Source organism: Sylvia atricapilla, chromosome Z, assembly GCF_009819655.1.
Source record: "Sylvia atricapilla isolate bSylAtr1 chromosome Z, bSylAtr1.pri, whole genome shotgun sequence".
NCBI classification, from domain to species: domain Eukaryota; kingdom Metazoa; phylum Chordata; class Aves; order Passeriformes; family Sylviidae; genus Sylvia; species Sylvia atricapilla.
This window is the reverse complement of record NC_089174.1, coordinates 60,627,758-60,653,003: the sequence shown is the minus strand read 5'-3', so window position 1 is coordinate 60,653,003 and position 25,246 is coordinate 60,627,758. Positions and strand designations below refer to the sequence as shown.

Sequence of the window (25,246 nt, the reverse complement as noted above, 5' to 3'; positions counted from 1 at the left end):
TTACAGACTGACCATGACCTGACCCTAAACTGACCATCCCCAGTTCTACACCACTGGGTGTAGAGAAGGTAGAAGAGTGAATCCAGGGAGGAAGGGGAGGTTGGGGGAAAGTGTTTGGTTATCATATTTTAATTTTCATTGATAAAAAATTAATTTTCCCAAGGCCAGTTTGTTTCATTGTTGTTTGTACAAGTGAGTAATGTTCCTGTCTCAACCCATGAATTTTCTCATCCTATTTTCTCCTCCTGGCCTGCTGAGGGCCTGGAGGATGTAAGAAGGCAGTCTGACAGGCACCCACCAGCTAGCCCCAGTTAACCCACTACAAAAGGTTTATCCATCTATAAATCTGCACTATTTAACTAAGGTAGGAAAAATGGGCCACATAACCAGTTGAGGGTCAACATCTTCTGGAATTCAAACATATTGATTCTCTCTTCTTTTTGTGTATCCAGCTCACATAAAAATGGCTAATGTCAGATTTCCTCCAAACAACATTTTGCATATCATCAAATTTTCTTGATCTGGTTCTCATCCTGTGCAAAATTGCCTCAGAAAAAAGCAACAATACTGTATATTCCTTGCTACCAACTTAACAAATCCTTTCACCCCAAGTATACTTGTAAAACTGCTTGAATAAAGTTGCATTTCTGAAGGTAACTTTTCACAATCACTTCTCTCAACCCAAGTAAGCTGATTTTTCCTCAGCATGTTTTAGGTCAAAGAAAACAGTTCAGATGGTTTTACAGCGAAAGTGTCTCTAAGCTACAGGCTTGAGACTCACTGTTAAGTAAACAGAAATAATGATATTATAAAAGATGATGGGTAACTTGCTGAGAGGGGCAAGTTGACTTCAACTGAAGGATGGATTTCCCACAAGGGGGAACATAAAGGCTACAGACAAAACTTACTGTCTCTGTTTAGTTTCCTATCCTACAGCTGAATGTTGTTGAACTAGGCAGTGACAGGAATGGCAGCACAGGGTGCATGGTGTAAGTCATCCCAGTGTTAAGCAGAGAAAAAAAAGATACAAACTTGTTGATAGTTCTATTCATCACCTGGCCACTGAAACAGGCAACTCCTTGGGCTTACTTACTAAGGCAGCACTGGGAGAAGGCTTTAGGAGTCCACAGCTAGAGCCTGAAGCTACTACACAGCAGACACAAGGCTCCTAACTACTCTTTCCTTACTTTTTTCAAGATACTGTTTCTTATCTGAAAAACTCCACACCCCCACCTAAATCCCAACAAATACAAGAGAATAAAACCAAAAAAAACCCCCAAACAATACAAAACGAAAACCTCAAAACAAACCAAAACTACCCAAATAGGACAAACCACCATCCATCCCCTCCCCTGAAAAATATCTCCAAATAAACTGCACAGGCAGCTTTCTAAGATGGTCATTAAATTCATCTGTACACTTACTGGCTTTGAAGCTTCTATTTGTTCCATTCTCAGAACTGAAGAATTGTTCTTAGATGAATTACTGCTAGTTTTTAAAACTGATTCTTTCAGCTTTCTAAAACGGAATTAAAAAAAAATGTTTGCTAAGGACCACTAATTTGATTGACACTGATTGACATCCTGCTAGAAATACAGACAGCAATGTCTAGGTCTCCCTTAAATGACTTGTACTTCCTGCTCAAGACTCTGCTTTAAATGCTTAGCATGTTCTCAGGCTGCACCAACAGCTTTGACAGAACCATGAAGACTTGCAGCCCTAGAGAACCTCTTCCAGAGTGAACAGGCAAGCCTGGCAAATTTTTAGGATAAATGTATCCCCCAGGAGAGAAAAAGATTTTCATGAAGGTTGAGAATGCATGTTCCATCTTCAAAATGGAAGCCAGAGTTACATAAATTGACACTAACCACAGAATGCGGGTTTACTGATCTTCCACGTCGTCCTAGCATTTCTCCACCAAGATGACATACCAAGTTCTAAAATGGGTTATCCTGCAGGCCCTTTCCAGATAATCATCAAAAGTCAGATCGTGTTTAGCCCTTAAGGGAGAAAAGTATGGAACAGCTTGCTGTGCAGACAAACTGTTCTTCAGCTGTGTCCCACCTGCTACAACTAGCTCTGCATAGACTTGTTAAATCTTGTCTATTTGATTAGTGTTTTTCCAGGAGGACTGCAATCCAACCCAGACTGACAGACATTAAAGACAGGTCCTACTAGCACAGAGCAGCTCCACTCAGCTCAACAGTCTGTCAGTTTGTGTAGGATAGCTGAAATTTTCCTGTTCACTGCACCTATCCTGACACCTTCTTTATTCAAATGCATACTTCTACTTGACAGGCAATCTTGAAGGTATGGTGACACAGCATAAGGATGCACTAGATTGTATAACCACAACATGAAGAGGCCTCTTTTGTTTTAACTGATAAAGTGCTTAGTACTCAGCTTCAGAAATATGTGTTTTGATAGAGAACACAGTAGATTCTCAAAGCCATCAAAATGAGGGAAAAACAGAAGAAAGCAATTAAAAAATGCTGTGGATGTAAATTGTTTCAGATAAGAAAAAGGTAATTCTAAACAACTGTTTACTGCCTCCACTAAGACTAAATAATGTTTGTACTCCTATGCCCTTGTACTGTAAAAGTTACCAGCTGCTTGCATTTTCTACACTTCAAAATGAAAGTCACACATGCTTTTTAGGAGAAACAGTAACAAACAGCAGACTCATCTGCTTGTAGCTGAATGGAGAAGCAGATTGATACATACAAATTTTTACATCCTGGTTTTTTGTCTTAGACCAACAGTAAGTCTCGTCTCAACCATCAATTTTGCAAAGAAAACTTAGCGTGCCTACCACTGACTCCTCTGTATCATATCATATTTCAACCACCTTCCTCTCCAGGAAACCAGCCAGAACTCCCATTTTAACTTTTCTCAATTCAGATGATTTTTGCATTCTTTGGCCATGCTTATCTTCTACACAGCTCTAACACCAGTCTAACTCAGCATCACTTAGCAGTATTTCTATCCTAAGCTCAAGTAAAACATCACTGCAATGAATGAAAACAAATATATACCCTTTAATCATGCTAAAATCAAGTGTCACCAATCAAGTTTTGCTTTTATTTACAAAGACAGAAATTTGCAACAAACCAGACATACCTCATAATTAAGTTACTTAACAAGGATTAAATCCTGAGACGGCAGAAATTATTGCTTCACATAAAGTTTCAGAAATTGTCAACAGGCATTTTTTTATTTTTGGCTCCCAGTATGAATTTTTCACACCGTACTTTCAAAGCTTTAAATCAGAGGCAAAACACAAAAGTCCAAACTGAGGAAGATGGGAACTATCAGTGCAGCTTTAGTTAACTAGCTGTGCATCAGCTACAGTACAGTACAACACATTCGTTGAGATTCAAGACACAGTAGTTCTAGTTCATAACTCTGATTTTTCAAATCACTAATAGCACTTTTAAACAATATAGGGATTTTACTTTCAAATCAGATACAATCAAGTGGTGATTAATGCACATTAATGTATAAACGCACAGGTTTTAAAATACCGACAGCCAGTTCATTGTGATTACAGTAATTAAACCTCTTACCCTAGTCCATGAATGAGTTGACAATCTTTGTTAATGTCCCTTGCAACCAATGACACTGGTTCTTTCAACTGTTACACACAACTACAGAACAACCCAAAATAAAAACACCTGATTGGAGAGTTGTTACCCATCACACAAAATAACTGTCACACAATTTTCTTTCATGTGCTCTGCAAACTTACCAGTACTAGCATGTTTCTACTGGAAATGATGATGCCTGCACAAAACCTGCTCTGCATGACATTAGGCAATACTCATGAGATTAAAAACACTTAAATTTGTAGTGTGGTATTGATATAGCCAAATGTTTTTAATATAATTTGGAAAAAAACATGAATTTCCTTCAGATAATGCCAAGTTATTTGAATTTCAGAAACTACCCTTAACTATTAACCACTGCATTAAAAAACCCCCACAAAACCTGGTAAGTATAAAAAAAGAGGTCACTAGCTTCTGATTTCAAAGCTTGTCAATTAAAATTGGAAGATATTCTGAAACACAGCCATTTATAAATTTCATCCTATGAAAATAAAATAAGAGCAATCCAGAATATTTGACATCTTTTCAAGACTACTCTTTTAGGTACTTTTCCGTATGGAAAGGAAATCTTACTTTAAGAAATAGTAGAATGTATTATCAAGTGCAATACTGACACACTACCAAAAGTTTCTCCAGAGGAGATACCAAAATTAGCCAATTCTAATAAATTGGAAGGTAACTTAAAATTTAGAGTAGATTAATTATGAGACATTCCCTTAAAGGAGGGCAGACTTAGCGCTCTTACATATGAGAGAGCAGTCACATGCTCAGTAAAAGATCCCAATAGGAATAAAACCACAAGATGGGAGTTAGGTTGAACTTAGCCAGCCACGCTGTATATGAAAAAGACAGGAAAAGGGGATTTTTAACAGAAACATACAATTCTAATAAAAAATTACCACATTCCATTATAATATTGATTTCTCCACATTGTGCATTTGCCAAGGTCTCAGTGCAACCTACATGAGTACCATAGCTTTCAGTGACTTCATCCAGTGACAAAAGTAATGCTCAGGACTTTGCCACCTCTGCCCTGCTCCTGCAGGAACAAGCACCTAGCTGGAGATCAGACTTGAACAGGACAGATAGGCTTGGTAGGTGATACTCCAAGTATCAGTGAAGTACGACTTTATACAACATCAAAATAATTCCATGAAGCCCTTCCACTACAATTGCCACCATTTATTATGCTAAGATTACTTTGTCAAGTGCAGTTTTCATTTTAAGAAACCCAGTAAGTGGAAGAGCCAAGATGAACTGCATTTCAGAAAAGTATCATTATATCCCCAAGACAGCAGCAGACTAAGTAGTCAAACTGCCAAAGAAACACCATTTGCAGAAGTATTTTAAATTCTTGCTGAAGTCTCTGGCACTCTGGCATCTTGTTAGAAAGCTCTTGCCACAAGGGCATTCTGAATCAGAGATAACCCTATTAGCCCTGCAGCATTGCTGTCAAAATTAAAAGACAAAAAGGTCGTAAGTACAGGACCAGCCAGAAGAAAATGTCCAGTTTGGAAACCTCTCCAGTAAGGCATAGAGTTGAGGTGACTTTTGATCTTCCCCAAAAAAGTAATGTGCTGCTATGGCGAGGGAGACTACTCCATCAGAATGCTTTTCTGGGGCCTGAAAGTGAGAAGAGGACAACACAGTCTTTATGATTCTTTACAGCTTTTCAACATGAGAAAAATTCAGATGCGCTTTTCTACAGACAGTATCTACGCAACAAAATCCATCCTGCAGTTCTTTGTCCTCTATGTTAAAACACTTCCTATCTTCAACATATCAGTCCGATTACATGGCAAGTTTGATTTGAAATGAACTGGCAACCAGATGTTTACATCACAGTGCCTCTGATGTGTTACACAGCTTCCACATGCTCCAACTTCAATGTTTGTTTCTGTTTTGCTGACAAATCAAGATATGGACTCCAAAATAGTTATTTAAATTGATCCTTCTACAGCAAATCCTGAGGATATACAGCCCCTTCTGCCTAGCTTTGCCTCTATCATTCTTGCAAGTCTTGTCACACTTGAGACTCCAGTCTGCCTTATCAAGTACCCTTTGAGGAATATTTGTGGTGCAGGAAAGAAAAAGGGACTTTCAAAACTTTCAAAAATACTTGTAATATTTACTCAAAGGGTAAGACACTGTTAAACCTATAGTAAAAACACAGGTCTGCAAAAAATGACTCCTTTGCAATAATGGGGACGAAGAGTGGGGAGGCAGATCATAAATCCTGCTGAAACAGCAAGGCTGAAAGCCTCATTTCCAGCTGAAAAGAATGCAAAAGAAAATTTAGAAAACAAAGCTTTTACAATTCTCTTCAGCTTCAAGACAGCCAAATTTTCCACCCAGGACTCTTTAATTTCCCAGAACCAAGCAAACAAGAGAAGAGAAAGGGAACTACTCATGATAATAAAAATCAACCCTGAAATAACAGTAGTAAAGACAAAACTTCAAAAACTGCAAGATGAAAATCGGAGAAATCAAAATTTATGATCAAAGACCATGCAGACATGAAAAATGTTTTCCCCCTCGCTGTTTGTCAAGTTGGAAAACAAAAATGCTCACGGAAAATACACAGGAGCTGATCTATAAAGCTGACATATTAAAAAAGGGATTTAGAATTAAGATCTACCAAATAAGGCAAAGATTTAGGAAGCTACTGTGACATTTTTCACACAGGAATGCAGCCATGGTGAGAAGAGGGTGGACCAAGGCATGACCAGGTATCCAGCAGGGCCACACTCACCGTCAGTTCCAGCCAGAAGTGCCAGGGAGCGGCGTGCAGCCCGCGGGAGTAGAACACAAAGTAGTCTCCCCCTAGGCTGGCGACCGGCACTCCATCCCCGAGGGACCAGCGGGACAGCGCCGACCCCGCGCGCGGCCGCACGTACAGGGACATGTGGCTAGGGCCTGTGGGGACAGAGATGTGTGTCCACATGTACCGACAGGCAGAGACAGAATAACAACCCACTTTCCCACAGAACAGCAGCTTTCCTTGAACTACTGCTACTACTATTCATGTCTTCCAAAGCATGATAGAAATGTCGTATGCTTCAATTCTTTCCAAGCACTGGTACAAGTAAGACAATGATGTAACAGAAGAATACAGGACAGTTTATAATAATAAATATAATATAGTCTTATACATACTAACATATAAAATGCTAGAAGATCCAGTTTGCAAAGGACCTGCTGTAAAAAAATCCACACTTACTCAAGACAGATGAGGTTATCAATCTCAGAAGTAAGAACTGCAAGACACCATTCAGCTTCTAGTGTGCTATGAAACTGAATTAATTCACGCTTATCTCAGAAAGCTCACTATCTTAGGAATGGCACTAGAACCTGCAGTACTGGAGCCAAAGCCTGATTTATTGTGGGCATAAAATAAACACAAATAATAAACCAGAAGCTTCAGTCACTCACCAGATACTTCAAAGTTTAACCTCACAGAGTTCCAGGGCATCAACTTCTTGGACAGAAGTTTAAAGTGAATGGGGCTTTTTGGCAAAATTTCTGGAGCAGGAAGGTACCAGTTTTTCCTGTGGAGAAAAAACAAAGATTCAAGTTATTCTCAATGCAACACCCTGATGTGCTAAACATCATAAGGCAAGAAGTTTCTCTATCGTACGGCTGACTGTGCTGTCACTACATTAAATACTCAAAAGGTGTTGATTCTAGCAGAAGGCAAGTAAAACCAGCTTGTGGCCAGACAACTATTTAAATGACATATTAATAGAAAAACAGTCACCAGTGTATTAATTAATTATCTTCATCTGTCTTAAATCACAAAACAAATGAGAATACTTTCATCCTCAAACGGCTGCACTTTTGCTCTCAAGATTCCTGATGTGTGAGAAATAGCCACAGCAGCTGGCTTCCTTCTGTGGAAACCTGCTGCTCTAGACATCCTCTGCTGTTAGCTGCAGTGGGGGAAGGGAAGAAGAGAGGAGACATATATCCTCCTACTCTGAACTGCCCTTTAGGAGGCTACAGGTTCACCTTTTTCTCCACTGGCGCTTACATCTATTTTCCACACATCAACTTCTACAGCTCCTGCAGCAGACCCATAAATCTCTTGCAGAGCCTGTGGCAGAACACGCAGCTTCTATGCAGACACTTGTCTTCCGAAGAAGAAGGATTATTTACTTTTAGACCGGGATTATCCTTCGTCTTTTTTCCCTTATGTAAGTGAAATTGCATAAACAACCCCTGTACTTTGCAGTAAAGTGCTGAAGTAAAGCAAAGTTCACACGAACCGGAACATGAAATGCACTGGCAGAATCCAAGGAAGGCCACAGAAGGGAGCCTGCTCCTCACACGGAGTTCTAATGGTGTCATTGATTTCAGGTATATGGGGGGTTATGTGAGATATTCCATTATAATCAAACCCATTAATCCATATACCAGAGTCACTTTTAACCACATTTTCATCTAGATCATGAAATCTTCTGCTTGTGTGCTAGAAGAAGGAGGAAAACAAAACAAAACAACAAACACAGAAAGATAATGGAGCCTCTGGAGTTTCCAAGAGTCAGAGCTGATTCTGAAATAAACTCTATGTGAATCCTTAAGGTCTACTGCATTTTCAGTAGACCTTTCAGCACTGAAAATACATATCTGAGTATTTATGAATATAAATTCAAGAATTGCTCAGATAAGAAACATACCATAAAAACACAATCAGAAGATTACAGTAGGCTTTAGCCCAGCTCAAATCACATTCACTTTTGAAATCACCACTGCTTACACAATTTGCCCACTTAAAGCCCCCTAAAAATACCCTGCTCTTCTGACACAGATGAGCTGAATATTGAGAGTGAACAAGGGAAACATTAGCACTTGTTACAAATCCAGGAAAAATCATTAAAATTTTTAAACCAAAAAATGAAATATTAAGCCTTGAAAAAACCAAACACTCTTGCAACCAAAAGAGGCAATACAATATGCGAAGCTTTTCTTACCTGGAGAAAGACTCGCTTAGGCTTTGGATTAGCTGCATCAGAACAGTAAGGAAAGAAGATTCCACTACAAACGAGAATCAGAGTGACTACAAACACAGTAGTTAAAGTTACTAGTGTCGTTTTTGTACTTTTGACAAGGTAAATGAAGTTAATCTAGAGAATAAAAAAACAGTCCAGTTATAAAACTGCAACACAGATAAAGACACTATTTGTGTAATTCTAAAATTCAGTTATGGAACTGAAGGCACATTAAAAAGACATAATTGCAAGTATTACCTCATGCAAGCCATTTCTTTTTAATCTCAGTACTTTAAAGTAGGATTTTTAAGACTACATATTTTATAAAAATGGAATAAAGTGAGTAGTTGCTAGAGCATTCTTGTTTTTAAAATATCTGCCAAAAAACCCCAAAACACAACAAAAAAACCATAAACCAAAAAACAAACAAACAACAACAACCCCACCCCCAAAAACAAAACAAAACCAAACAAACCCTACCAAAAACCCCATCAATAGAATCTTTCCAGATTCTATAGCAGCAGGATAAGCCCACAAATCTGAGTACTCTTTTTTAAGTTTTTACATGTACTGTTCAGTCATATATTTCACCTAAAATGAATCTCTGCTCAAAATTCAGCATTACATTTCATATTTTACATATTTTACTACTACTAGTCTTTACTACATCACCACAGAGCAATACAAGCTCTGCTTCAATGATCTCTCTTTGACTAACACAAACCATGGACATTTGGCACATGTTCTAGAACTTTCTTATAACATTTAAGATATTGTCAAATTATCAGTAACTTCTAGTATTAATTAAAAGCCCATCTTTCTAAACTACAGAGAAAATTTATGGATTATAAACAACATTTACAAATTCTACTTACAAAATAGGAAGACAGGATCATAGTGAAGATCACAATAAATCCTGCCAACACCATATCTGGTGGAATTTCTGAACCACTTCGTCCCATGACAGGTGTAAACATTTCAAACACAGTCCAACTAAGATACAGCATATACAGATAGGGAACAAACATCCCTAGCATGTACATCACAATAAACTTTATTGTGGCACCTATGCAGAACAGGAGAAAACGTAAGACAAAAAAGCAATAGCTTAAAAGGACATTAACATACATCTTTACAGATATATCCACAAGGATATATTGCTCAAAGGCCAAATACATAATACTGGTCCTCATCCCTGACATGGATATGGAAAGAAGATCTCTTTCGCACAGCCAATACCAGTACAATTTTCAAAATCACCAAAAAAATAATCCTGTATTACAAAAAAAAATTCCAACAGGTTTCCTGTCCTAAGCATTCTTTAAATATTACAGTATTTTTATGAACCTTTACTGTTCATCAAAATTCTGATCACTTATTAATATAGTCACATACTGTTCTTTTAGCCTGAGACATGGGATGTTTTTCAGTGTATTTTTTTAAAGCTTCTCGCACTTTCAAACCGTCTTTAGTTCAACACCTTTTCATTACAAAAATGTGGCTTAGTTAATTTGACTACTCAAAGGCAACATTTGCCATTTCTTTTGCTTAAATAGGAGTAGAGGTACAAGTCTGGAAACACAATTTCTGCTCCTCAAAATCCATACCTTTTTGGTTGAATTCGTTGTGGATCATCAGTTTAGTGAGCAAAGGAAATGCCACCCATAACGTACATATGAATGCTGAACAAAGGCCCATCTGAGTCACCACAGCCAATGCTATTGACCAAATCATTAGTGAAGCATCAAAAAAAACATCTCCCAGGTACTGCTCATTGGCATTCTGTAACAAAAAGAAGTAAATACATTTCATTACTGCGCTAATTCCATAGATCCCATCTCATGAGAACACATAGAAAAATCCATATTCCTTGTACATAATTATTTTCCTTTGGCAAAACATCTTTGACAAACATCATCTCACCATTCTCGTACCATACAGAATAATCCATGACAGTGTATTTTTTTCATTAGTTTTCTAAATCTGCTGATATAACTTGAAAAAGCAATTACAGTAGGCTGGAGAAGAAGCAGGAAGGCAACATACAGATGATAATACAAAAGAATACAGAAGGCTAGTGTTTCAGGCAAAGAGGGACTTGTAAAAAAATGTAACACAGCAAATTAAAATATATGTAATACTTATGGGGGAAAAATTACCTGGACTTCCTGAGAGTGTAAGCTGTTTTTAAACAGCTGTTAACAGATTTCTTACACAAGCACTCTTATTAGTGCACAAATATTATACTGGTGCCTTTTTAGGTCATGCCACAAGCTGTCACTTCAGAAGTCTGCTTATTAAAATATGTTATTTGTTTTGAATAAAAGACATCATAGGTGAGACTCCACCAGATACGTTTCGGAGGGGGGGTGGGGGGCAGGGAAAGGACAAATTTAACCATCAAAAATGTGATTTGCTTTGGGGTGGTTTTTTTTTTTTTCGAGCTGCATGGGCAATGCTGCAGTGCTTGGAGTGCATGATTCCTAACTGCAAATCCTGCTAGTGGCAAGAAGGGCTGCTTGCATGAACAATGGTTATCATAAAGCACCTACTTCAGTTTCAGGGTGAGAAGAAAAAAAGGAGAAGAATGAAGAAACATACAAGTTGCCAAACCTATTTCAAAACATAAAGCTTATCAACTCACAAGCTGTTGAGCCATGAATTCGCTCTGCCTCTGATAGCCAAGAGAGAGACTGGCTTCCAAAATTTTTATGCAACTTTTAAGTAAAATCCAAGTTACAGAAGCAACATTAACTGTACAGCATGGTGCAAGCTACAGCATGCAACCCTTCTCATTTTCAGATGGTTGATCTGATGATTAGGCAATCAGTAGGCATGAAAGAGATCAAGAGCATGAAATGTCATCACAGCTAATGAAAGTATCAGCCAGCTCATCCAGAAGACTGGAAAATGGTAACACTGCATCTATTTTATAAATGCTTCATTTTTTGCATAAAGGAAAAACGCCAAATATGTGTATTTGGTAACATACATGTACCAGTTAACACTCTCTTCTCCACTCAGAACTTCTCAGACAATCAAATGGCATGAAGTTCTTAAAACTTTTTCAAACATCTGTATTTGGATGACAACTAAGGCTTTCTAAATTCCCTTGTTGAAAACTCACTCAAACAGCTGAGATGGTAACAGCAAGCTGAACTACTAAATATTACTGCGCCTAAAACCTCAACCTAGCAGGTTTGAGTAGGCAACTGCCCAGGAGGAGTGTCATCTACCAGATACCTCAAGATTCGTATCTAACACAAAACCACATGCGACTACTATAATCTATAATTAAGAAATTATTACACAAATTAAATTGCATTGGTTAAAAAAGAATCCTTGCACTGCCAAGGCCACTGGTAAACCATGTCCCTAAGTGCTGCATCTAGACATTTTTTAAATACCTCTGGTGACCCAACCCCTTTCCCTGGGCAGTCTGTTTCACAGCTTGATAATCCTTTCCATGAAGAAATGTCTCTTAATATCTAATCTGAGCCTTCCCTGGCATAACTTGACATTTCCTGTTGTCCTGTTGCTGGTTGCCTGGGAGAAGAGACCAAACCCCTGGACATGCTCCAGCACCAAAACGTCTTTCTTGTATTGAGGGGCCCAGAACTTAATACAGGTGTGTTACACTAGCGCTGAGTACAGGGGGACAATCCCTGCCCTGGTCCTGCTGGCCACACTATTGCTGGTACAGACCAGGATGTCATTGTCCTTCCTGGCCACCTGGGCACACCCTGGCTCATGTTCAGTCACTGTCACAGCACCCTCAGGTCCTTTTCCTGTGGGCAGCTTTCCAGCCACTCTGCCCCAGCCTCTGGCATTGCTTGGGGCTGTTGCGACCTAAGTCACTAAGGCTCCTGACTTTTTTCTGAAATATCTTCTAAAGGTCGAAGATGCCTTAAATCACATAGCTCTTACCTCTCTGATTTAGCAGAACAATCCCTATGTTTAGATGAAGCAATTTTGTTACAGCAACATTTTAAATATTGAAAGCATCCTGCTTTTCTTTTTTAACCAGGTCAAAATGCAGGTCTCCCATAGATTAAACACGTCATTGCCCTTCAACAATAACAACAAAGTCTTGCCTACCTTGTAGAAGAACTTCTTGGCCAGCATGTGCACAAGAATGAGCTTAGCTGCAGCTGCAGTGCCATAGAGAGACACAGAAACATAGAAATGGGTGTACCAAGAAAGAGCCCGTCCAATGATGGAGACAAACATTGCCACCATGAGGACTGCTACTAGTGTGCACACCCAGCTTGTCAGGGTTAAGCTGAATGCAGTCAGTAACTTCTTCATGTTATGAACAGCTATGAAGAAGAAAAAAGAAGCTTCATCCAACACTTGTGTACTCTACTGCAGACTATCATCAGATTTTTAATTACTCCGTGGTGTAACTGCTTTAATGACCAAAATAAAGGGGTCCCCTGTAAAGATATCTTATCAGCACAATTTGCATCACTTAGCACATCTTTGGATGTTTATTTGCACACATTTCTTCTACAAGGTTTATGCCCAGAACACTGGTGTATTTTGCAGATTACAGCTTTCTTGATAATAAAAATTTTACTAGGAGACTGGTGGAGCCATGGTTCCACTTTTAAGTATACAAAAGAACCCAACAAGAAAGCCAGCAAAACCCAACAAAAACTCCAAACCAAAACAAAAACTCCCCCCACCCCCCAAAAAATACAAAACCAAACCAAACAAACAAAGGCACCAAAAAAAACCCCAACGCCCCTACCCGTTCCCCCAAAAAACCCCAACAACAACAAAAAATTTGAGTTCTTTTTCTTGTAGCATTTTCTTACTTCAAAAATGTCTTCTGGATTTTGAGATGCATGCATTTTCTTAAGCCTTTTCAACAGGCATATTCATACACATACTAAGAAGGTCTAACTAGATTTAAGTTGGCTTATATTAAGCTTTGCTGTAATTTTCTGTTTCTTTTTTCACTTGGTCCTGTCTATAGACAGGTGTTAAAGAAACAATTCTGACACTACATCTGAATTAACAAAATAAATAAATAATAATATGGATACTAGGCAGGTTTTTTTCAATTTCCAGATCTTTAAAAGATTCAATTTTAATCTTAATAAAATGGTAAGAGACAAAATCACGATTCACAAATGCTAGACACCTAGGCCTATCATATTTTTTCACCATCATAAGTATTCAGATGCAAGATTTAAACACAAAGCAACTCCTATGGTATGCTGCACACCTAAAATTTATTTCTGAAGTTCAGCTAACCAGATGCTGTGATGGCCTGAACACTTTTTGACCTACGCTTTTGCATCTAGTAATTGCTATTTGCTAGTCATGCAATTAAAACAAAAACAAAAATCACATACACTTACCTCTGGGCTTTGGCTGTAATACTTTTTTGCTTAAATAAAAAAAAGCAATTGCTGCTGTAATATAGTTCATAATTGTGCCAACACGAGCAGGATAAGCCAGGACAAATAACCCAAATATATCAAAGAACACAACATTTCCATGTCGATATTCAAAAGATTTAGCCAACTTTTCTGATGTAGCTAGGTATTTTAGGACAGCTAGAATATTGTCACCTATTTAAAAGAGCAAATACACAATACAATTACATTAAGGTTGATAAATTACCACACAGCATTTTTAATAAACCCATTCTGAAAAATTGTATAGGATCATCCTTAACAAAGACATGAATACACAAATGATTATTCTCAAACTGGTATTTGACAGTACACATAAATAGTATTTTCATTAGTTATTCTATCCAGCTGTCAAAATACTAGATATTCTATCCAGCTGTCAATATACTTGGGAAGTCTCATGACTTAGACACCACAGCAGTAAAAGCAACAGTCAGACTTTCAGCCCATAAACTCTTTTTCACTTCTGATATTTAGCATTGGACTTGAAGGCTAACTCATAGAAGAGTTTATAATTTCCTAATCTTTCTCCTCTTCACCTTACCACTAAGTGACCTCTCCAAGTTTCCATGACTATGAATTACCTGCCTTTCCTGCCTTTCTCTCCCTACATGACTGTACAGACAAGGCCTTTTACAGACTATTCCCCTTTTTGGCACTGATCACCTCCAGGCACCAATCACCTTTTCCTTTCACAAAGGAAACAACCAAAACACAGGTAACCAAATGAGAACAATCATTCTCAGCTTTCATTTTGCTTTTACTAGACCATTAAAAGTACTTACTGGCTGTAAAGTCTGTCTTTTTTATTTTTTTTTAAATCTGTGATGTATTTAGTGGGACAAGTTCTACATAAAACCATCATGACTACTAAAATCATCTTTCCAATAGGAATTTAAAAGTGTTACTTTCTGTCCTGCGGCTAAATTGGTGCAAGGAAGCATTTAAAACCCTTATTTATGCTGGTCATATAAGCTGGCTTCTATATAAACTTGAAGAGTGAATAGTCAAAACCCTGGAGGCATTTAGGATTATTCTGGTTTTTCCTGGTAAATTAAAGGTCTACATAATTTTCTTTACTGCAGTCTGTCAAATAGCCTACGATGAGCATAACCAGTAGTAAAAAATAAATCCTATTTACCCAGTCTGTGTGCTACCACATAAGTTTGACTGTGATGCATTTTAATACAAAAACTTCTGTTGACAGATCAGTCTCTATGCCACCAACCTACTCAAAAGCTTCTGATGAGAAACATTAACCAATAATGGGACTTAGGGAGATAAAAGGAACACAGAATGCTGAACAATCAGGTATCAATGGATAGACAAAAACTTTGATTTGAAAGCAACTGTGGAATCTAATTAATGTCATTGGATGCTGATAAAGTTTATCTTCCCAAGCTGACCAAAATATATTTCCTTTTTATTTAAAATATATGTATTCCATTGATTTTTTGCTCTTGAGAACACAATCAACGTGTACTAAATATGTAATTAAAATTATTAATTTATCACTACAGCAATCTTACAGCAAAATGAAAAAGCAGCTACAATACTACTCTTTGGTAAATTACTGAAATCTTAAAATACCAACCTGCTCTCTGAATGGAATCTGTCAAAATTCTGTCTGATGTGTCATATTCTGTATGGTAAATGTAGCCATTTTCAATAAAAGCCAAATCTATTCCTACAGAAATAGAGCAGCATTTTTAAAATTCATGCAATCCTAAAATCCCAAAACAAATATGTGAAAGCCTCCCATATACTTCACAGAAAATGTTGCTCTACTTAGTAACCCAGTCATTATCCTTTGTGATAAACAAAATAGTCTTCTTTGAAGAAGGAAAACTAACTGGACTTCCAGTGTCTTTAAAAGAGAACAGCGTTAAAACATTTTGAAGTATCTGTCCTTTTGCATATACCAATTCCCCATGACATCTGTATGCAACTGGAGAAGCACATGAAAACACCAGTTCATCTCAGCTTCAGAAAAGATGTACAAGGTGTGTGCCAAATTTCTTTGCAACACTCCAATAAATGTTCATGCTGAAAAGTAATAAAAACCAGCACTGTGAAACTGCAGAACACCTTCTCAAAATACCAGGTGTGCTCTTTGTACTTCTAACATGTAAACAATTTTTCAGAGAGCCGGTCTGAAAACGGTTCATTTCAAAGTCCAAATAATTTGTTCAAACAAAAGTATTTACCAAAACCCAAAGGTTATTCTGCTTCATTAGTCATACATTCAGTGTATCCCATTCACTTGTTCAGCTGCATATGCAAAAGACTGCTACCTGCAATCTGAAGTCTCACAATTTTTGGCAAATTAGGTCTCAATTCTGAGGAACAAACCATTTTTTTCCTTGATTTTTTTTTAATTGGTTTATTAAAAAAAACCCCAGAGGTCAGTGAGAAATCATTTACCATCCAGGTATGATTCTGAACAAAGAAGACATGGTACAAAATCAGCTACTCTGTTTTCAGAATAGAAGCATACTGCAGAACAGTACAGCATATGCTAGAACTGCTTTGTACTAACAATCAATTCAAAAACACCACTTTTCTTGAAAGTGACTAATGACAACCTGTCCTGGACAACAAGGACTTTACAGAAGTTTATAGTCTTCTGAATTGTGTCCACATTGAGTGAACATTTCACATTTCTTTCCCACTGCTCAATCTCCACAGAAAGGACAGCAACCTGTCAACAGATTAGTAAAACTAGAAAGCTTCTGTCCTGATTATGGAAAAAGACAAACAAAGCACGCCAAAACTGTCTAAAAACCAACAACCAAACCCTCCAAACAAAAGACCACCACCAGTGTGAAATAAACCAACCCACAACAACTAGCCAAACAACAACAACAACAAAAACAACAAAAAAACCCACCAACCAAAAAAACCCAAGGGTAATGAAAATGCATTAACTACTTTTTCACTACCTCTAAAGAAGATGATTTTGGTTTATCAATTAGATACATTTCCCTCCTGCAAGCAGGCCATTAACATCATGTAAAGAAATGTTTCAAAACAGAGTATTTAATAGAGTACTGTTAATTCCTGTAGTATTTTCCTGATTTTCAGGAAACTTTTCTATGATGTAGTTTCTTTCTGGAAAACACCAGTCATCTAAAAACACCCCTAGAAAACTATGACAAACTCAATCTAAAAACTCTTTTCTTTGAGAAATTAACAGGAAAATTCCCTGCTAGTGTGAGACAGACCAAATTTGAGGATGTTCACATAGTCAACCACACAACAGTGTCCCTGTTATAAATACAATGTGTATTGACATGCCTTTTGATAACATACCTGGAACATTGCCAAAATCCCTGTAGATACGGAAGTCTGTATCTGCTGGGATAATGCCACTCTGAAATATTTCCTGTGCCACCACAGAGGCAAAGGGATGTTTGGCCGCTACCACGTATGCCTGTACCAACCAAGGGTTCTCAGGTCCTGCCAAAAGATGAGCAGAAAACGTACACAAAATATTTTTAAGCTTCAGTTAGAATATGCATCCTCATGGTAACAAATAACTCAAAGTAACTCCCCAGAGATTTAAACTGCTGTCCCACAGAGCAACAGTAAGTACAATTGTGCGGGATGAACAACTCACACTTGAGAGAAAGAATTAGCTACATCAATCCACTGTTGCCTCCTGTGTTCAGTAGTAGAGCAGATAAGCCATGTCCCCAAAAGACCGAGCATTAATGAAGAAGTCACAACCTTCAGCAAAGCTTCCAATCCATTATGTAAGTATCACACATCAATACTATTGTTTAGAAAGAAGTCTCTCCCCCTAAAACATTCAGTGCAAGTAAACAGCTAAGCAGCTTCAGCAGTACAACAAAGTCCACAGTCCATCTAGGCTGGGGCACACATCCAACCTTAGCCAACAAAACAAAGAAATTCTGCTGCTTCCTCAGCATAAGATGGAGCTCTAATGCCAACATCTTTCTGCAAATATTTTAAAATAACTACTGTGAAAAATAAATAGAACATATGAAAGTATGAGTATTAATATATATGTACTATCCAAATGTTTTTCCCCTTTTTACCTTGATGTAAAAAGGAACCATGACCTCCATTATTCTGCCCTCCACAGGCTTCCCATCTGTGAAGCAAATTCTGTGGCAGTGCTTTAGCCTGTAACTATCTAAATACTGCGAACAACTTAATTGTTGCAGGGGACTGGGGAAAAGGCACAGAGATTCTCTTGTTTTTTGCTTATGAGTAATTTTCAATATTCCTGCAAGTCTGTATCATTTATTATCAAATTATCCTAGTGTAGAAATTGGACACAATGCAAGCTCATACCTGTTTGAAAAACAAGTTCCTTTCCTCCTACACCTGCTGCCTCCAGGTTAATAAAAGCTCTGACTGACTTGGCCCACTCATGTTGTGTAATGAAGCCATGACTAGCCTGGATGTGAAAACAAAAAAACATAGGTCAAATATCTACCAGACAAGCCTAAATGTTATTTTCCATCATTCAAGACTGCAGATAACTCAAGGCTGCACAAGGCAGCTAACAAAAACAGATGCAGAAAATTCAAGTCTTCTACTTAAACTAATACAGACAATATCCTTAATTCAACTGTATTTTTCCCTTTGAAATAATACACATTTTCCTCAGAAAACACGGTAATTAATGAATATTTCAAGAGATTAAAAACAAGTCATATCTTTCATTTGTTAAGAGTTTTAATATACTGCTTTGATGTATAATTTATAATTCTCACATTCTCACCTGCAAAATATTTTCTTCTGCACCATTAAATAAGAATATGACAGCATGCTGTAGGGACTCTGATGATTTTGAAAGTGTGTTAAGTATTTCAAGCATCACTGCACAGCTAACAGCATCATCACTGGCACCTTAAAATAATCAGCAAAACAATAAGGCTTAAAACAAATGCACAGATTTGTAACAAAGGCAAGAGAGGAAAAAGGGTTTATGCTATTTCAGTCACTTAATATAACTGCAGTACAATTGTATTACACTTTAGTATATTTTCTGGTACTGCTTATACCCTCTGTCTGTACTAGCTGAAAGCAACAGCTGAGAGAAAAAACTGTGTTCAGAAGTTGAGTGAGTGAATTACAAGATATCAGATCCAACACTACTGTTCAAGAAAAGCAGACTAACCAGATTACTAGGAAAGCAGTGTGGTCATTATCTACTTTCCCAAATACGTAAGGACATAATTTTTATTGACAGCACTCTCAAACTTTAAAAAAAAAACAACATTCCCACACAAGTCACCCTAAAGCGTTCTACACGGTTAAAACACACTCAATTAGAAAGACAAAACCTCGAAGTAACACGAGGTTAAGACTGCAAAATAAAGCTAAGGAAATATCAGAATTCACACCTTTAAAAGCCTCTGTAAGGTATACATTATAATAAAAAATTTTCATGATCAGGTGCTCTTTCCCACCTCTCTTTCTTTGCAGAAACCTCTTTCACTCTAATCTCTGTTCTTTCTGAGTTTCTCATCCAACACTACAATCTCACACCTCCCAGGCCACTGTTTTTTTTTATCTTGATTAGGCACCCATCTTTTAGTCAAGGTCTCCCATTTTCCCACTTTCCTCGCTTTGGTGCAAACTGTAGCACCTCCCTATTCCGCTCTAATAAATAAAATTTGAGAGAAAACAGAAATTTAAACCTCACTCTTTTGGGTCAGGGTTGCACACATGTTGCTGACATGCACTGAGATACTGATAAAGGTGTGGTTAGGCATGATACCTAGGTACACTTGTAAGCTCCTCAAATTGTTCAATTTACACATAAAAGAAAAAGAGCAGCTTTTCCAAAGCTTCTCACCAGGCAAAACTTAAGAAGTATCTGCTATGAAAAGGATATATGCCTAATAGTAACATAAATCTTAGTCTAGATTATAGCTTTAGTTTGTTGCACGGAATAAATAAATTTGAAATCTTTTCAATACACCATTCTCTACCCAACTTCTCAGAAATTATGGTCATGTTCTGACAAAAGCTTTCCATAGATCGCCACCCAAATACCTGATTTAAAGCACTGATTGTCACAGGTTTCCAACGATTTCTGTGGACATTAGTGGAAACCTGTGAATATCACAGAACATTTCTGAGTTGGAAGGGACCTTAATTGCTACCCAAGTTTATCAGGAGTCTGCTCTTAGCCACACTGAGTTATTTAAAACACTGTATTGAAAACTCAGCAGACGTGTATAGTTTACAGCGAGGTTAGTCATTTACCTGCTTGCTGTGAGACTAAGAAAAATAAAAGCTATTGGCTTCAAGAGCCATACAGAGCCATGCTTTTGTCATCTGATAAAAGCAGCCATGTTGCCACAGATTATTACACAAACTTGCAGAGCAAATACACCCCAATACCTCATACACAACAAAACTGACAAGAGGTTGCAACAGATTTTACAGCATGTATTGGTAACCTAAGAAAACCACATTATGTCTGCAATGATAATTTCAAGGATGTTTCTGCCCTTGACTTTATCAGAAAAGAATCAAATAGGCCACATAAACAGAGGAGTAGTAGAATCATAACAAGAGACATGTTTCAGGACTTTAAAGTTTATGTTTTTTCCTTCGCAATAAACACAAGCCTTTAAAATTAACAATTTACTGAGATTTGCTTCATGCATTTTGTATGTGTAAGAACCACAAGCAGATTATATTTTATTATCTGATTTTCAAATGTATTACTTGCTGATTTTTAAGTCATGCTGATTCCGGTTAAAAGCCCACCTTTTTGGTGATGAAAAAAGGCCGTAAGCAAACAGGTAAGGGAAATACAAGAGACAAGAAAACAAAACGTTCTTGCTGAGGTAATGCGCAAGTGGCATACTAAGAAAACAAAAGGCAGAGCAGCTCCTTGCTGCTATAAAGGGCTATGCTGCTTGGTGATTAAGAACAAGCACATAGGCTGATTTCTAGCTCCTCAGCGGATTTCTGTAAAATCTATACAAACCACTCCTATGTTTTTGGCATTTCCGTGCAAGCTTGGTGAAATATTTTACTGTTTGAGTAACTGTAAAGAAAATAATTGAGGTAAATATAATCCTCTTTGATAAACCACAAAAATCGACAAACAATTTACACAGGACATCAATTTGAAAACAAATTTTAATTATCATAGCACTATGCTTGTGAAATAGTCTAAGTCTAGGTAGACATACATAGACTATGCATACAGTAATTAGCATCTCTGCAGTTCCTAAATCACGAAGCATAATAATCATGCATTTATCAAGCTTAATTTAGAAACTCATGTTGTACAAATATTATTGAGAAAGAGAAGTTCTGTATACTATTTATGGACAGAGAAAAGGTAGGAGTCCAGCAAAAGCTTTATTTCTCTAGCTAATATTCAACTGTTTCTTAAATAATGAAGACTAGTCACATGTGCTAAAGAACAGAAGGTTCGCCACCAAAAAAATAAAATATTGCATAGGATGTAAATGAAGAAACTCCAGCAAAAACTCACCATTGGTGAGTGCCACCTGCGGGCATTTCTCAACTGTAATAACAGGCATACACCTGTGGCTGAGTGTTACAACAAATTTTGTGTTTCAGATCCATACCTTCCTGGCTTTGTTAAACCCACAAATTTACAAAGCAGTTTACACCCTTGTTGCAGTAACAATTTAACAGGATTAGATTTAAAAAATACAGAGGAACAAGAGTAAGAGAGTACACAAGGGTAAAGTCAAACTAGCAGCGAAAGATACACACTGTCAAAGCAAAGTACCCCAGCATTTGATCACTACAGATTTTTGAGACAGAAGCTTTGAATGTGGAAAGAAAAAAACCTGGCATATCTTAAGCATATCAGACTGAAAATCTGAGATACCAGCAAAAGGAGGGCAAACCAGACTCATTAGTGGGGGTGGGCATAGCCTCTGGCACAAAGCATCCTGTGAAAGGAAAACCAAGATTAAATCAGTACAGAAGTAAGAAAAGACCTGGACAGTGGGTGGAAACAGTACATTAACTACATGCATAAGCAGTGAATTATAAGAAGGGCAGATATAACCAAACTTTCCATAAATCTAAATAAGCATCTGTAAATTGCTGCCTACCAGAAACTGAGAGTAAAATCCTGAGTTTAACAGGATCAACCTGTCACTCTAAACAATGAATTTCACTGAGACTAAGGTGACTAGCTGACACATGCACTACTCTAACATGGCTGCTTGGTAGGAGAAATCCACGAGCCAAGCTCTGTGGCTCACGTAACACACAGAAACGTGGAACAAACACACGGACCTACCCGGGGTATTTGGTACGGAATCAAAGTGACAATTGGATAACACTGCATGCTCAGCTCCATTGCGAGGTTCCAGCTTCACTACCACATTGGTTATGTTTGCATAGTAACTAGTAAAGCCTCCTAAAAAGTCAATGCTGAAGGAGCCCGTGGGCCTCTGTATGTCTACAGAAATCTTGTGAGCATCCGTACTTTCTCTTTCTATTCTCCTAATTTGTTCTAAGAGGTAGTTAACTGCAAAAACTTCATTTTCTGGACTTCCAACTGTTCTGGGCCCGATTGCTGTAATGTTGTCAAGATATCCCCTGTAAGACATAAATTAAAACTTAAGCATCAATACGTCTAACATTTAGTATGCAACTTATCTAGAGCTGTAACATTTTTGTACATGGTTCTATTTCAAAACTCAAGGTAAGCAGAAGAGGCTAAAGCCAGTTAGATGGTAACTTGTAAAGGGCATACAGGCCTGATCTTTGCTCAGGACTCCTTATCTTAACTACCATGATATTAAGCTGTTTTATTGATTTTCCGATCTGAACATATAATTCAAAAAGAAACAGAAAGGTGAATGGAGAAGCTAAAGATTTTACCTTTAGCCAGGTTCTGTATAGGCATACACGCCCTTTTCTGAATGTCTGAAAAATGACACTTTTATCAAGACATATACCTGACGCAGGAACTCTAAAACTGAAATTACAGTGATAGTTTTAGTCTTCCCGACGCCTCAGTAACACAACTTCTAAAAAGCTTCCCGACACACTGAGCACTACACGACACTACCAGAACTAAACTACGGGGCCGCGCTGTTCCATCAGCTCCGAGCTCTCGCCAGGGCAGAGCACGACACGACCCCTCTGCCGAGGTCCGCCACCCTCCCGCCCGGCGGCCCGGCCGTACCTGGCGCGGGAGGCGCTGAAGTCGAGGGGCCCGGCGGCGGGCGAGCGGCTCAGCAGCTGCCGGTGCGACACCTGAGCCAGCGCCCGAAGCCCCAGCAGGTACAGCAGCACCAGCGGGGCGCCCCGCGCCTCGGGCAGCGGCAGCAGCAGCGGCCGCCGCCCGTCCCGCTTCTTCCCGCCCGCGACGCGGTCGCCGTCCTCCCGCGGCGGCGGCTGGCGGCGGTCGCGCTGTGCGGCGGTGGCGCGGAGCCGCCACGCTCCCGTGTCGCGCTCCATGGCCGCGCCGTCCGCCCGCGAGCCCGCCGCGCAGCCGCAGTACGGGCACGGGTCAGCGCGCGGCCCGGCCCCGCCCGCCGCCGACGTGACCGGCGCAGCCGCGGGGGGGCGGAGAGCGGCGGGCGCTGGGCTCGCCTTGCCTCCCCGAGCGGGGGCGTCCCAGAGCCTGCCTGGTCTGGGGTATCTCCAGTCAGGGGGACTCCACAGCCTCTCTGGGCACTCTCTTCTAGTGCCCAGTCACCTACGATGCAAAGAGGTTCTTCCTCTTGTTCAGGTGGATTTTCCTGTGCATCATTTTCTGCCCCTCTTATCCTCTTGTCTTCTGCCCCCTTGTCGTGTTGCTGCTCAGAGCCACTGAGAAGAGCCTGGTCCATCCTCTTGGACCGCTCCCTTCAGAGACTTTCAGAAACTGATAAGGTTACCTCACAGTCATTTTCTTGAGGCTGAACAAGCCCAGCTCTTTCAGCCTTTCCTCATAAAAGAGACGCTCCAATTCTTTTATTACCTTTGTTGCTATCTGCTGGAACTGCTCCAGGAGCTCCATGTCTCTCTCGTCCTCAGGAGCCCATAACTGGGCACAGCCAGTGCAGCTGGGCCTGTGTTTCGGTACACACACAGGCTGGGAAGCCCAAAGCCCATGGAAAGTGGTGGCCAGGCAGTGGTGACACCCTAGGCCCTCCGTCCAGCCACAGGCCCAGGGTGAGCGTCCACCCAACCCTGCACCTCTGCAAAGACTGTCCCCCACGCGTTACATGCTGCATCACCTCGCTTGTGTTATAAATTACTATTATAAAGTTGGCTTTTCACAAGGTGTGGGCTATATGATTAATAACTTTGTGGTAAGGATATAAGTTTTTATTTCTGCTGTTAGTAAAGAAAACTAGGCATAGTGGTAGTATTGATAGAGTATGCTTAAACTGTCTGTTTGGCCGGGATAACGTCCAGTGTGATTTGTTAAAAAAATATGGATATTGATCTAATACCAATATCCAACTCTGACGGACAAAGACTCTCTAACAGTTTGAAGTTAGAAAGTGTATGTTTATTACGACGCTGGGCAGCGTGAGGGATAGCTCCCAAATACACACGCGCAATTTACAGATGATCACAGGGTCTTTTTGTGTACAAAAGTGTTGAATACCCAAAACACAAATGCATATTCATGACTCTGGTCCATCCCATTCCCTGCATCGTATGGTAATTAGCCAAAAAGCAATTAAGCATGCGTAGTTTGTTCTTTGAAATGGGTCAGTGGTCCTTCTTATGGGGTGAGGTCTCAAAATGATGAAGTAAGATGCGTCTTCCTCGCTTTGACTTTTTAACCTTTTAGTGTTGGTGACACCTGGATCCTGTTTTCTCAAGACTATCTGATTTATGATCACATTGTGTTCTTGGAGTCTATTGATTAAGTTGACAGGTCTCCTGATTTATCAGTTCCTTAAATCCGGCTTCTGTTAAAAAAGGGAAGTTTACCTCAACAATGTCTAGTTAGTAAAGGGAAGTCTACGTATGTAGTTTAACTAAAGTCCTTTTTCTTCAAAATGTAAAGGGAAGTCTACGTCAGCAATATTTAGTTTAACTAAAGTCCTTAATTCTTCAAAATTAATATCTCAAGTGAACATGTAAAAAAGACTCTGCTATTGATACACCAACTATCAGCATCTCCCATCTGAAGAAAGGACAGACCAAGGCCCAGTCTGGAGGTGATCATGAAGACACAGCCAAGGAACACGCATGCTCTAAAAAGGCGGACCCAAGGAGGGGCCATGCAAAACAG

At 39.0% G+C, this 25,246-nt stretch overlaps 1 protein-coding gene across 1 annotated transcript; it reads right to left on the bottom strand.

Moving 5' to 3' along the window:
* Nucleotides 1-3,018: 3,018 nt before the first annotated feature.
* On the bottom strand, nucleotides 3,019-23,761 carry ERMP1 (endoplasmic reticulum metallopeptidase 1). Its single transcript, XM_066339969.1, is given in 16 exon segments — nucleotides 3,019-5,228; nucleotides 6,358-6,521; nucleotides 7,038-7,153; nucleotides 7,871-8,073; nucleotides 8,576-8,728; nucleotides 9,469-9,659; nucleotides 10,201-10,375; nucleotides 12,692-12,912; nucleotides 13,963-14,175; nucleotides 15,614-15,706; nucleotides 17,332-17,478; nucleotides 18,340-18,445; nucleotides 18,773-18,900; nucleotides 22,301-22,602; nucleotides 23,195-23,490; nucleotides 23,492-23,761. Coding segments are annotated over 16 exon segments (2,943 nt in total). The 3' UTR covers nucleotides 3,019-5,063.
* Between the last annotated feature and the right edge of the window lie 1,485 nt (nucleotides 23,762-25,246).